We start from the raw sequence: 13,889 nt of genomic DNA, 5'->3' as shown, positions 1-13,889 counted from the left end.
CTTCAGTTACTATGTAAACCAGCAAAGCAAATCCCATATTTGCCAATGAGGAACCCGGAGATCACCACCAGTGAAACAAAAGGAAATATCAGCCCATACCACATTCTGTGATAAAATAAGAGTATTTGTAAAAAAAAACAATTTCTGGAAACTGCTTGCTTGCCTGCTTACTTACTCACTCCATGGCTCTACAGCCCTTGAAGGGCCTTGGTCTGCATCACAATATCCTGCCATTCTAGCCGGTCCATGGCTTTGTGTCTCCATCCTCTGACACCCAGATTTTTCATGTCTGCTCCAGTTTCATCCACCCATCTCTTTCTGGGATGTCCCTTCTGTTGTCTGCCTCCAGCCTTGACATCAAAAATCTTCTTACATGTTCTGTCTTCCTCAATTCTGAACACGTGATCTTCCCACTACAGTCTTCTTATTTTAATGCTAATGACAATGTCAGGTTCTCCAAAAAATTGTTCTAGTTCTGCATTCATATGGGTGTGCCAACCTTCTTGGCCGTATATTGGGCTTTATATTTTATGCATAACCTTTCTCTCCCAAATGCTTAAGATCCTTTCCTCATTTGCAGTCATGGACTACATCTCAGCACCATACATAACAACCGGTCTTTTAATTGTTTTGTAAATGAGGATTTTAGATTTTGTGACAGAAGCGAGTTGCTAAGCATGGGTGGTGTGGCAAAGTAGCATCTGTTGCCTGCCGCTACTGTACCTTTCACCTCACTGCTGTCATCATTTGTCTCTGTGATAGTTGATCCAAGGTACTTCAAGTCTCTAACCCTTTGTCGGCTATCCTGAGATTTGGTAGCTTTTGTTGATTGGTCACTGTCCTTTTTGACATTGACTACCAGGCCAAGTTCTGTTATACCTCTCTCCAGTTGTTAATTGCTGAAAACACAAGTCTTGTAAATATTAGCAGAGAACTCTGTATCTGATGGAGACAACTGTGAATTAGAGCTTGTCACACATGTCATAAAAACAGCAAGTCTTAAGACACTTTCCTCAAAGATCTGGCTCATACCCGAAAGAAAAGAAAAGGACAGAAACAAACCTTCCTGCTAAAATAGATTCCATTATTATGGGTCTCTGATTGAATTCATGACTAATGCTGCAGATCTGAACTTTCTTGAATAGGAAAGACCCTTTGGGTTTCATCCAGGTGACAGCTTAAAGGTGCCAACAAATTTGTGCTAGGGTGCTGCAGTTGTACAGATGTGTGCTTTATACTTGCAATTACATAACCTTAAAACACACACTTACACACATACGCAAGCTGCTGAAAAATTCATATTGGAAGGTACTTTGCACCAGATTAGTGATTCTCTGCCCCAATCCCATTCGCATAGTGACCAAGGGAAAAATGACAGATTTGATAGGTTTTGTTGGTTGGTCATTGCCAGATATTTGGTCTTTTTGACATTGACTACCAGGCCAAGTTCCCTTGTATGTCTCTCCAGTTGCTAATTGCTGTAATCTTACCCTCCAGCACATCACCATTAAATTTCTCTTAGTCTCTTCATTATTTTCAAAAGCTTCAAGAGGCATAAGATATACAAAAGAAAAACTTTTTACTTATCTGCATTTCCTCTTCTTGTTGTTGGCTCCAAGTCTTGCGTCTAGGGGTACATTCTTGCGGCTGAAATTTTGATTTAACGTTGTGGGTCCCTGATGACTAAATAACTGACGAAGCTTTGCCTGTATTATTCTTGAATTTTATTCTTTGTCACATTTTTCATGCCATCTTAACAATTTCCACTTCTATCACACCACAAATTACATTATTAATGACACAAACAAAAACACATCTGATACCATCAGAGGCATGGCTACCACTCATATTCTGTGGTACTCTCAATATTCCAACAAACTTTTTTGACAAAAGAAGACTCTTCGCTAAAATATATCATTTTGTAAGTGAATCCAGAAATAAATTTAATAATTAGTGTTAGATTGTGCAATTAATAGTATGAATTTTAAGTATACCAGAAATTTAGTAATTCCAAATATTTTTAAAAGAGGAGTAATTTTAACTATACATACAGAGTACTGACAAATTAATTTCTTTATGTACATTTTAGCCTGAAACATAATACATTGTATACAAAATCAAATGAAATTCTTTCAATGAAACAGCCGAGAATGTTCACCTATACCAGGTTTGGGATTAATCCTGCTATCAGCTACTTCTATATGAAAAAAAAAGTTGTTAGAAACGGGTGTCCCATTACATGCTGAAAACACAGATCTTATATTAGCAGAGAACTCTGTATTTGATGGAGACAACTGTGAATTAGAGCCTCTGTATGCACCTTATCCTCTCTTATCTTATTCTCTGATCACTACACTGGTGACAGTAAAATGGTTGCACAGTCTTCCTCAAATACAGGTCTCAAAATTTACTGGACAGGTTTCTACTGAACAGTTTTCACTAGAAGTGTGTTGCCTTTCTTTTGTGGTTTCCCATTTTAGTTCCACAAGCAACTTTACTTTCATATGGGCTATACTGATCTGTTTTTATCATATCAGTATATTTCTTAATTTGTTTGATGTCTGTGGTCTTTCTTGCTTCATACAAACTTGAATCCTGATGAGGATAGTACCAGTTCAAACCATTTCTAGAAAGTTGCTATCAACATCTGTACAAGAGATACTTTTGAAACTGCCATCTAATGAAGGTTGTCAGATTCCAAAACCTCCAGAGTCACTTCCATATACATATCGTATCAGTCTAGTCTTGATAACCTAGATCTACTGGAGACAGTCACACAGTTATCTTTCCAGAATGGAAATTACTTAATTGGTGTGTTTTTAACTGTAAAAGACTTTTGACACCACTTGATGATGTAACTTCCTTAGCCACTTTACCAAATGGTGCTTACAAAGATGTCTACTGATTCTTATTCAGTCTTTCTTTGGGGAATGTTACTACTGCTACAGGGTTGTTGTTGTCTTGTAGTCTTGGTTTATTCATGAGAAAGGTTGTTTTTTTCCCCCTCCCCACCCATCCTCCTGCTCCCCCTCACCCCCTACCCAGTGCAGCATTTTAAGTCAGGCATTGCAATAGCCATGCTTATACCAATGCTGTAGCAGTTATTAATGGAATAAGGTGCTATTAGAGAGTGAGCTGAAAGAACCCACAGAACCTTGGGGGCCTTGGTATCATTGAAATGAATAACAAGTACATGATACAAATACAAATCTGAATAAACTGGTAGCAGCAGGCTTCCATTTTTAACATGTACAGAACTTGATATAGGACTGTGCATCTTAAATGCTTCCACATGTTTGAGAAGGTAAGGGCCTCCAAGATCCAGGTTTTTAAACAGGCAGGTTAAGCTGCAAATATACAAAGTCATGACCATGCCAGTCTTGACTTACAGTTGTGAATCATGGACATTAATGAGTACTTGTGAGTATCAGCCCAGAATATTTGAATGCACAGTGGTGCACAAGATCTAAGAGCTAATTCAGGGTAATAATGACAAATGGACATCTGAAACAAATATTGAGATGGACTGCCTTATATATTGAGATCACATTGTAAGATTAATAAAATGTAGGACAATATTCAGACATGTTCTTAAGATGGATGCTGGAACTTTGAGAGGAAAAGTTTGTGAATGGAGGCCAACTCTAAGAAAGTAGAGAGGAAGGCCATAAAAGTGGCGGATAGATGTGGATGAAGGTATAAAAGCTCTTTCAGCCATTTTATATAAAAGCAATTGACCTTAGATCAAGGTGATCTCAGAAATCTGCATTGCATAAACATTAATCCCAGATTATATTGCCTTTGAAGTAGGATTATTGTTGATTGCTGAAATTTCACAGATCAAATAATGTTCAACTGCAGTCATCAGTTCACAAGTCAGTGACATTACATGACACTGTTTTTGTTTTATTCAAATATGAGTTAAAAAGAATTAAATAATAAACAGGTTTAAAGAGGCTATCTACACAAAAAATGTTAAGTAAATAAACACCACTCTCACACTGTTGAAGCTCAAAATATTTTTTAGCTCTAAGGCTAGGTTAAGAAATTATTGGCTATGTAAGTAATGAGTAAAGCTAATGACAGATCTCATAACAATTCTTAGAGGTGACTCATAATTAATGTGACCAGTTTAAGGCATTTTGTAGACACTTGGCGGGATTGGAAGAAAGGGAAAAGTTAAGTTCATGGAGTTCAATAATGATTGCACACTCTTTATAAAACTGTTCTGTTGGCTTGAATAGCAGTAACTACACAATTTGTCATAAATTTTTAATTACAAAACAAGTGCTTAAACTGCTATGCCAACTGCACACACACACACACACACACACACACACACGTTGACAAATAATAGTATTAGTAGTGTGCATATGTAAGTCAATTTGTATTTATCAGATGATGGCTTAGTGCTTGCACCCTGGAATATAGTCTAGAGAATCTCAGATTTGATCTCATATCAGTAGAATTTCTTTCCACTTGCCTCTTCTTTCACCTCTGGTAATGTTTGTTAATTTGAAAAATGCTGAGTTGTTTAAGTTTAGGACTCAGAGTAAAACTACATTGTTCAGCAGTTGCTGTAGCTGCAACATTTGACTTGCACAAGATAATGTAGCTGTCAGTGCATTGTATGTAGAGCCTGAAATGGATGATAATGTTTGTTAGGAGAAAAGCTTGTGAAAAAATTCCACTACCAACTTTCTTTCATAAAATGAGTATTAGACATTGAGAACATCTTCTGTTCTTTTCATTTTTGGGATGCAATTGCAGCACTTTAGATTCTATAACAGAATCCTGGTTTTCACATTGCATGCCTGCTTGTAATTAGAGATTATTTTTATTTCAAAATATGTGACATATTGCTGTAACAGCTAACTTACACTATTGTTCTTATCATTTTCATTGTCAACAACAAGGAGAACATTTTCATTTGAAGTTAAGTTGTCAACTCGTTTACTGGTGTTCAGAATGAACTACAGCCATCATTGTAGTAGAATAAGAAGTGGATGAAGTGAATAATATTCTACACTATCTTGTAAGCAAAAAATTCATCTGAGGATATTAAGATGTGTACAAACCACAGCTTATAACTTTGACCTGAAAATCTGCACTATCATTATAGAGTTTGGAGATAAGAATAAATTAGTGGCTTCAGGCCTGCAATTAGCTTCGTCCCATTTTCTATAACAGTAGGTCAGATGAAATTATCACTGCTAGATTGTTTTACAACCTTGAAAAGTTTTCACACTGTTTTTGCTTCATTTTATACAGCACATGTAATAACATAGATATGCAATGTAATAATTGTAAAGTGTGTCTTAAAATTATACCCTGTCATGTGTGAATGTTTCCTTGGTCCTTTTCTTAGCATTGTCATAATATTTCAGAAATCTTCAGTCACAATTTGGCACAGTCTTCTGTGAATTAAAATCAACATCAACTTCTTTCCACACCTTTCCTTTGTTGATTGTTGTAACTTTCCTACTTTTTTGCCTTCTTTTGTGTCTTTATATTGGTCGAGTATGATTTCCACCAACAAATCTTTTTTGGTTTGGGAAAGTTTGAAGATTGCACCTTATCCAGCTTACTTACCTCCATCTTTATAACAATACACCTTCAATCATAAATACTGTGTACAAAAGTTGTACAATTAATACCTGAGGTTGAAATGCAATAATTGTGTCAGTATCTGATTTTTAGTGATGTTGTCAAAACATGTTTCATGCTAATTTAGATCAACACTGAACCTGTGGATCGAAGTTTAGTTTTAGTGTCATACAATAGAGCAGAGTCCTGAACAGAGTTCAGTTTCTGAACTGAGGTCAAAATTGACCTTCATTCAGTGATGTTTATACAGTCAGCCCTTAGAGGGGAAGAAAGAACTGCACTTGATGAAGAGGCTAAGACCCACGTAGCATTGTAATAGTGTAAGATGATGATTTGCAATAACTATCAACAGTAGTTCATCCACAGTAGAGTCCTGTTAAATGTTCAAATTTCAAGGATAATTTTACAGTGTTCTACACTTCATGCAGCCTGGTGTCCATAAAAAGAATTAAAGCGAACCACTAAAAGACTGGCTGAATGAGCAGAAAATACTGATTTTAGGTTCTGGTAAAACTACTTGTGTAATTTTAACCTCACACAATGCATTTTTAACCATCCAGATCGCAAAGTAGTGACACTATTTTAAAATTCTATGAATCTGTATAATGTCTGGTAATTGATAAGTCATTCACCTGGTTACTGGACATGAAATACTAAAGAAACAGATGCATAGGGTAACTGAACATTTTGAAATGCTTAAGATGATGAGTATGGGACACTGACAAATCTTGTCACCTGTAGTTGTAGAAAGTGATCATAAGGCTCCAGTTTCATTCAGGCAGCAGTATTTATGGAGCAGTATTGTCTATATATCTCAAGATCCTTGGTGTAGTCCACCATGAATGCCTCAAGCTTTCATCGGGCTCTTGTTAGGCCACCCTTATTTTGAGTCTTAACTCCTGAATAATTAACAGGTTTGGCTGCACAAGTAAGTGCACTTCTTATTGCACTGGAGCAGGAAGGTTCATGACATCAAATACACCATATACAAAACCAAGGCGATATGGTGTTGTTCTGCTGAGAGTTTGGTGGGGGGAGAACTAGTGACTGTAGGTAGCAGATAGTCTTTTGTTCAGTCAACAACCCAGTACTGGTGAAATTTTTCCAGTCACGCTTTTGAAACAAACTGATGTTTATCAGATTGGGAATTTTGGATCACCCATCAACACAGATTCATCCTCCAGCAACATGAGCAACCAGTATGTAGAAGCTTTAGAGTATCACTTTTGACAATATGTATTTTAATCAAGTTTGTTTTATTTACTGATGAGAGTGCAGTCCTCAGCTTTCTTGGGTGTCTATCCTTTCATTGATGACACCGCATAGTGTAGCACAGTCACAGAAGTATTATAGATGAGGAAACACTTTTTTTCATATCACTAAGTGCACATGCTTTTATACTAATCAAGTGCACTTGCCTCTTTTCAAATGATGCAAGGCATCGAGTGCACCAGTGACCCAGTGAGGCTTTTAACTTTCAGTGTGTCATGAGTGTAGTCCATTTTGGAGGTTGTATTGTGATGACTTTTTGTTGCGCCACTAGAGCCCTCTCATTCAGGTTACCCTGAACATACACCAGGACGATGATATAAACAGTTTCGGTGATAAAGCACTGTCATTTCTTCTACTTCTTTATGATTAGTATGGTGTGGACACACCTGTGTCTCCAGGTGATGACAGCCGTGTTCACAGGGCTCCAGGTTTGATAAAGACTCAGATGCCCTGTCACCCTTGACTGGCATGTTAAACCACCTTATCAGAAACCCACAGAAAAATCTTAAACTCTTTGGAACAGCAGGTGAAACATAGCAATGAGCATCCCTGCCATTTGGTAACACTATATGATCTAATGGTGAGACTATGGCATACATTACAGGGGTACTGAGATTGATACAGTTTGTACATATTGAATGAATGTTTCCCTTACTCATCTTTGTTGGACTGTAGCCAATAGGTGTGTGCTCCATCGTCCAATTATAGGCATGTTTTGGTGCCTGCCAATTTGGAACCCAGTAGTTGGTCAGAGTGAGTCTGGAGAATGAATCGTAGGTAAGTGCAGTGTGCACAGTCATGCATCAGAATGTGAAAAGTGGGTACAAAATATTAGTAAATGCTGGGTCACATTAGTTTTGTATGAATTGAGACATCATATAATATTTTATTGTGGCTGGACTGAATCAGAAAAGCAATGGCTAAATCAAATGAGGTTGTGGAATCATGAGACTGCTAAGGTACTGTAAATGATGAACTCTAGACATTGAAGGAACTTTTCTATGAACCTGAAGTGTATAGTACAAATTGTTCTGACTTCAAGAGACCTTCATAATTTTGTGTATGGTACTTATTTATGTGGAGTAGTGAGAATAGGCATTTGATAGGGCATTTGTCACATAGGAACATGGTTAGGAACTTCAGTACCATGATGCATGTACCTTGGCAGTAAAGCTGCCAGCTGTCAGGATCGAGAGTCTGATGCCAAACCAATATGATACCAGAACAAAGAATCCAGTATTCAAGAACCCACATTAATTAAAAAACAGTGTGGGACTTTACAGGACAGTGGAGGGGGAACCTTTACAGCCTTCGTTAGTTTTAGATAAAAGTTGGTTCTAGAATACCGGATTACCGTATTTACTCGAATCTAAGCCGCACTCAAATCTAAGCCGCACCTGAAAAATAAGACTCGAAATCAAGGGAAAAAAAATTCCCGAATCTAAGCCACACCTGAAATTTGAGACTTGAAATTCAAGGGGGGAGAAAAAAATTAGGCCGCAACTCCAAATTGAAACAAAGTTGGTCCATTGTAATATGAGACACAATTTAGGTCAAATGAATGACGATACAGCTGTAGTAGTTTGGTTCGAGTCGTAAGCTTGGCAGTTACGCTTTACCAGGTAGCCACTGCTATGCGTCAGGCGCTCCGTCCGTATTTATACGGGTACTCTTCCTTTTTCGTGTGTTTCGTCTGGTTTGAATTGATTGCTTATTTTTCTTTGATCTGATAAGAGCCATTCTCTTTGTTATAGGTGTTTACGTCACTCTAAAATGAAACTGCATTATTTTAATGTGTCATGCATTGTTTGTCGCATTCCGATAATGAGTGTTTACGACCTGTCGCCGGTCGCGGCATGGCTTGCTCTTGTGCGCGCTACCGCCGCTGACAATAAAAAAAAAAAAAATAGAGAAATTGTCTCACTAACAAAACAATGGCAAGAGACTGCTATTTGTTGTTACTTACACTGCTGCTTTCTTTGATAAAGATCAACAAGGAGCAAATAATAGACTGCGTATAACACAAGATGCTCGCAATGAGAGTTAGCAAAAATTTTTCTCCGTTTGAAAATCTTTGCAGACGCCTCTTTAGTACATTACATTCTGTACAGAAATTAGAGTCATCTTAGATTTAAAAATCTAGTCAATTGACGTGCTTCATTTCTGACTGTGTCACTATTAGGCATAATAATAATGCGGATATAAACATGACATGATACGTTTATTCTTCCGCGTTTGCTGTTGTCTCACTCTAGTTTCGTAGTTTATTAGGCAGACAGGATTTAAATGAGATAGCAGCAAACACGAAAGAATACATGGCAAAATGTTGATATTCGTATTATTTGTATGGTGAAGAGAATACTGCATGTGATTCACAATTCATGAAAGTTCCTATCAGCAACCATCTCTTCTCATAGGTAGGTAGGAAAAAAATCAGAACGTAGAGTTTGCCATATTGACAAACATCCCAAACAGTCTTGCCAGTCGGATTTTCATAGTACTTTGAAATGCTGCTGCATTCGAAGATGAACAATATGGAGTGTGTATTTATTTCATTGGATAATGTATGAAAATGCAGTGGTCGAAACTCGGGGTGGAGAAAAAGCTCGTCTTCCACCCTTTTTTTTAAATTTATGTACTGACGCAGAGGTTTTGGCACCAGAATTTATCTTTGTGCCTGCAAAGCATGCCTGCACTACATATATTCGGTGGCAGAAGTTAGTTGTGGCAGCACCTACCAATATTTTTCAGAATTTCCGCTTACTTTGCACTCGATTCTAAGCCGCAGATGGTTTTTTGGATTACAAAAACCGGATAAAAAGTGCGGCTTAGATTCGAGTAAATACGGTAATTAGTTTGCTTTTGTCTTGGTCTACGATTAAAATCTTGATCGTGGCAGCATTGGTGGGTAATTTTACTCCAAGGGTACCTAATGTATCATGGTATGAAGTTCCTAACTATGTGTAAGTTGCATGTGTTCTATCAAACTCCTATTCTCACTATTTTACATAACAGACAGTAACACACAAAAAATGAAGAAGGTAGCTTGAAACATCACAGCTTTTGAAAACTGATATTTCTGTGCCTCAAATTTGCAGAGAGGCTATGTAAGATGCTATAATTAAGTGATGTGAGACTGAGATGTCCGAAGGCTCTAAGCGTTAAAGTAAAGTGCCTCAGTTTCAAAATTTGGCATGGGAAGGGAGTTAATCTGTTGCAATTGTATAAAGGCAGTGTCAGTTACAATTTAATATGAAATTTCAGCCACAGCCAGTGGTGAATGCCCATTAAGTGCCAGACAAAACTCCAAAGGTGAAACTATAGATACCTCAAATATTTGTAGTGTAACACAACTGTTGAATTGCTTAACCATACTTCACCCCAAACTGTAAAAAAAGATTAATAGGTAAAATATGGAAGAATGCCATGACATGTTGGACCACATTGATGTCAGACAGAACAAAGTATTTTGCAATGGTTTTGCATACTTTCTGTGTGTGATTGCTCACTACATCTGCTGGCTGTCTATTTGTCATTCCTTTGGGATTTGACAGCATTCATATTGAACTGTTATGTCATTACTAATATCCATTGTAATTTTATGCGCTGGCATATGTCTGAATAGCTTTTTAACCCTAGGGTGCATATACAGGGCCTCCGAGGCCCTTGTATGTCTTCATTTTTAAAAAAATTCTGTAATTTTTTGTTTGATTTCAAACTGCTTTTCAGTACTCTTTCACTATCACTGTGACATTCCTCCTATCAAACCTGAACAAGTTACCTTTTTTAGTTTTTTGTATAATTCAATACGTTTACCCATACACCGTGAATGCATAAGCAGGGCTTCAGAAGCCCTCACACATTTATAAATGTTCTTTAGCCTATGTTGCCTTCAACATTTGTTTGGGAGCAGTTATTAATTCGACAATAACTGTAGTGGTATTTCCAGCAACAGGAGTGCCAACAGCAGCAGTAGCTGCAGTAGTAATAGTATAACTAAAAATTAATACACACTGCTTTCACATATTGGCGATGTCGGTGTATTATTGATCTTTTTGCTATAAAATGTTTTATTATTGCATAGTATTGTTATCCTGTGCTTCTCTCGTCAGCCTCATTGTTACTGTAGTTTGTTTGTTGCTGCAAGGCCCATATTGTTACCAGTATGACTCGTTTAGTGCTGCCCAAGCTACTGTTTGAGGGACACGCCTTTTGCTATGGCTTCGACACACAAATCAAGAGAGTCAGTACATGCAAATCCAGCTAATTTTGAAAGTGTTTTGGCTCAGTGGTTTGAAGAAGATGATTCTTGCGAGGAAGGAAATATTTTTGAAGATGCAAGTAGTGAAGAATGAGCCAATGAACCTGCAGATGCAAATATTGAGGCAGATGACAGTTCTTCCGATAATATTACTTCATCAGAGTCTGAAAATGAAGAACCACCACAATAAGGTATAGAAGACCACACATACATTAGTCAGAATGGAGCGATTTGGAAATTAGATCCTCCTGTAACTCTTCGTACGCCTGTCCATAATATCGTAAAGAAGGCACCTGGTCCAGCCCGTGGTTTGAAAACCTGTAAACCTAAGGATGCCTGGGACTATTTCATCTCCAAGGAAATACTAGAGGAAATCATCAACTGCACAAATATTGAAGGCAGAAGAGTGGCTGCTTTACGTGGTAAAACGTGGAAAAACGTTTCGCTTGCTGAAACGGAGGGTTTTCTCGGTCTTTTACTGCTTTCTGGTGTTGAGAAGAGTTGGGATGTGCCTATTAGAGAATTATTCTTGGATGAAAAGGCAAATCCTACATATAAAGCCACCATGTCAGTAAATAGATTCGAGGATATAAGGAGAATGATTAGATTTCATGACAGGCATACCCATGAAGCTCGATCTGCAGATGACAAACTTGCGGCTGTTCGCTATGTATGGGAACTATTTCTTGACAAGTGTAGAAATAGAATGATTCCCAATGATTCGCTCACAGTTTGGTTATGTTATGCTACATCTGCATATGCTTTAGACGGAATTGTTTACACTGGAAGGAAGCACCATGAACCTATTCAGAAAAATTAATAAAATGTTAGTCAGGCCCACCAGAACCTGTTACTCTTAGGAATCTTTCAATATGACAATAAATTTGACAGAAATAAATTTAACTCCAAATAATGATTATATGAAAAGAGGAAAATTTTAAATTAGGGCAGGGCCTTGGAGGCCCTGCATATGCATTCATGTGTGTTTTCGGCACCATGCATCCTAGGGTTAAAGTAATAAAAGGGAATAATAGTAAACTGCCATAATAAATGGAAATGTTCACTATATTGTAACATAAAAAGGAGATTGGGTTGTTGAGTATTTAGTTGTGTGTGTGTGTGTGTGTGTGTGTGTGTGTGTGTGTGTGTGTGTGTGTGTGTGTGTGTGTGTGTGTGTGAAGGGAAAGGCCTTTAGGACTTGACTCAGTGATTTTTATTTTATTTTATTCAGACAAGGAGTCATGAAAAAGTGGACAAGAATAACTGCAGTGTTGCTCTTTGTTGATTATATGCGCAAATTGCAAAGGCAAAGCTGTGACATAGTCTAATGAAACTATGTAGGATCTGATGTACTTCAGACTGCGTATTGTTACTAAACAGCCTTTGAAGCTGCCAAGTTTCCTCCCCTTTTATACTTTTTTCCTTCTGTAGTATAATGAGAAAGAGAAATGTAGATTATGACTCATTTACCCTGGCATAAGCAGTTATTTGGTTTTTAAATGTATGGCATGTGAGGAAACAAGTTCAGAATGTCTCCATGTTAAAAAATGTATCTCCTGTTTAGTTTGTTAGAGTATTCTCTTCCAAGTAACATTAATGACAAACAGCAATAATGTATCAAATGAGGAATTTCTCCCAGTTGCAAAGCATTTGGTTTGTTGTTTTGGGAAAAGTCTGTCATTTAATGTAGGGTTTTGCTGTGTCTGAAGCTTAAACATGTCTAAAGTAATATTATTCATTAAGTCATTGTTTTCCTTTATGTGTTGTATTGAAAGATTAATGAGAGAATGTACTTTCATTTACAGCTCTAGGCATTTCAACAGTATTGGCTATTCTGTTGGTAATATCAGTTCTTTTGGGCACAAACTGCTGCCGAAAACAAAATGCAGATTCATACTACTACCACAGAGTGCAGACTGAAAGCTGAAGCAATGTCGTGCAATTTTACAATAAAAAATAAAGAAAAAAGACTGAGTTTGCTGTGATGTTAAAATAATTTTATATATTACCTTGTTTTGATGTGTATTTAAATTTTATTGTATTGTTACTTAAAACAAGAAAGATCTTATTGGCTTCGTCTACTGTATTTTAAATTTGTTTGAAGTGTTGTGCAATTAGGGGTGTCTACCTCTATTTTATGATCTCACAATTCGTGGTATGTCTAACAAGTGACATGTATTAACAGTTATGACTAAAGGATTTGCTGCAACAAAGTAAAGAAGCCAGTCTTCAAGCACTTTGGCCTCCATTTCTCGTACAAGTCCAAGAGAGGTGGTCTACCATTTCCCTCTTAGTCATTTAGTGTGTCTCTGCTACCTAACTACTGCATCTTATGATGGTGCACTGTTGCTGTAAACGTCGACCAACTCGGCATGGATTGTTGCAGCATTGTTCCCCTTCTAATGCAGGAAATGAATTACCACACACTACTTCATTTTATAAATGAATTACACCAGTTTCTTTTGGTTCCACTAATGACAGGCTATCCTACTATTTCAATTAATCAGTGAATACCAGGACTGCTGACTGTATCTGCATTCGCATCTAGACATATTTTCAATTTTTTTTTTTATTTTTCATGTTGCGTGTTAAAAACATGGCTGATTGTTGCAGCAAAATGAAGTTTGCTTTAAATGAATAGACTCAGTACTAGGCACACAATCCATTGGTCACATTCCTTTATGTTGCTGTTGTTTGCATCTGTTATGTTCAGAATCTTATTTTAATCGAGAATGATGAGAGACTGAAT

General features: G+C 37.2%; 1 protein-coding gene across 1 annotated transcript in view; it reads left to right on the top strand.

Moving 5' to 3' along the window:
• Window positions 1-13,115, top strand: part of LOC126183748 (prostatic acid phosphatase-like) — a 70,402-nt gene extending 57,287 nt beyond the window's left edge. Inside the window, exon 8 of the mRNA XM_049925964.1 lies at window positions 12,946-13,115. Within this exon, the coding sequence (XP_049781921.1) occupies window positions 12,946-13,067 (122 nt within the window). The 3' untranslated portion in view covers window positions 13,068-13,115. The remainder of the gene's footprint in view (window positions 1-12,945) is intronic.
• Window positions 13,116-13,889: the final 774 nt, after the last annotated feature.

This window comes from Schistocerca cancellata, chromosome 4 (assembly GCF_023864275.1).
Source record: "Schistocerca cancellata isolate TAMUIC-IGC-003103 chromosome 4, iqSchCanc2.1, whole genome shotgun sequence".
Classification (NCBI taxonomy): domain Eukaryota; kingdom Metazoa; phylum Arthropoda; class Insecta; order Orthoptera; family Acrididae; genus Schistocerca; species Schistocerca cancellata.
The sequence above is the reverse complement of the archived record's forward strand: the minus strand, read 5'-3'. Positions and strand labels throughout refer to the sequence as shown.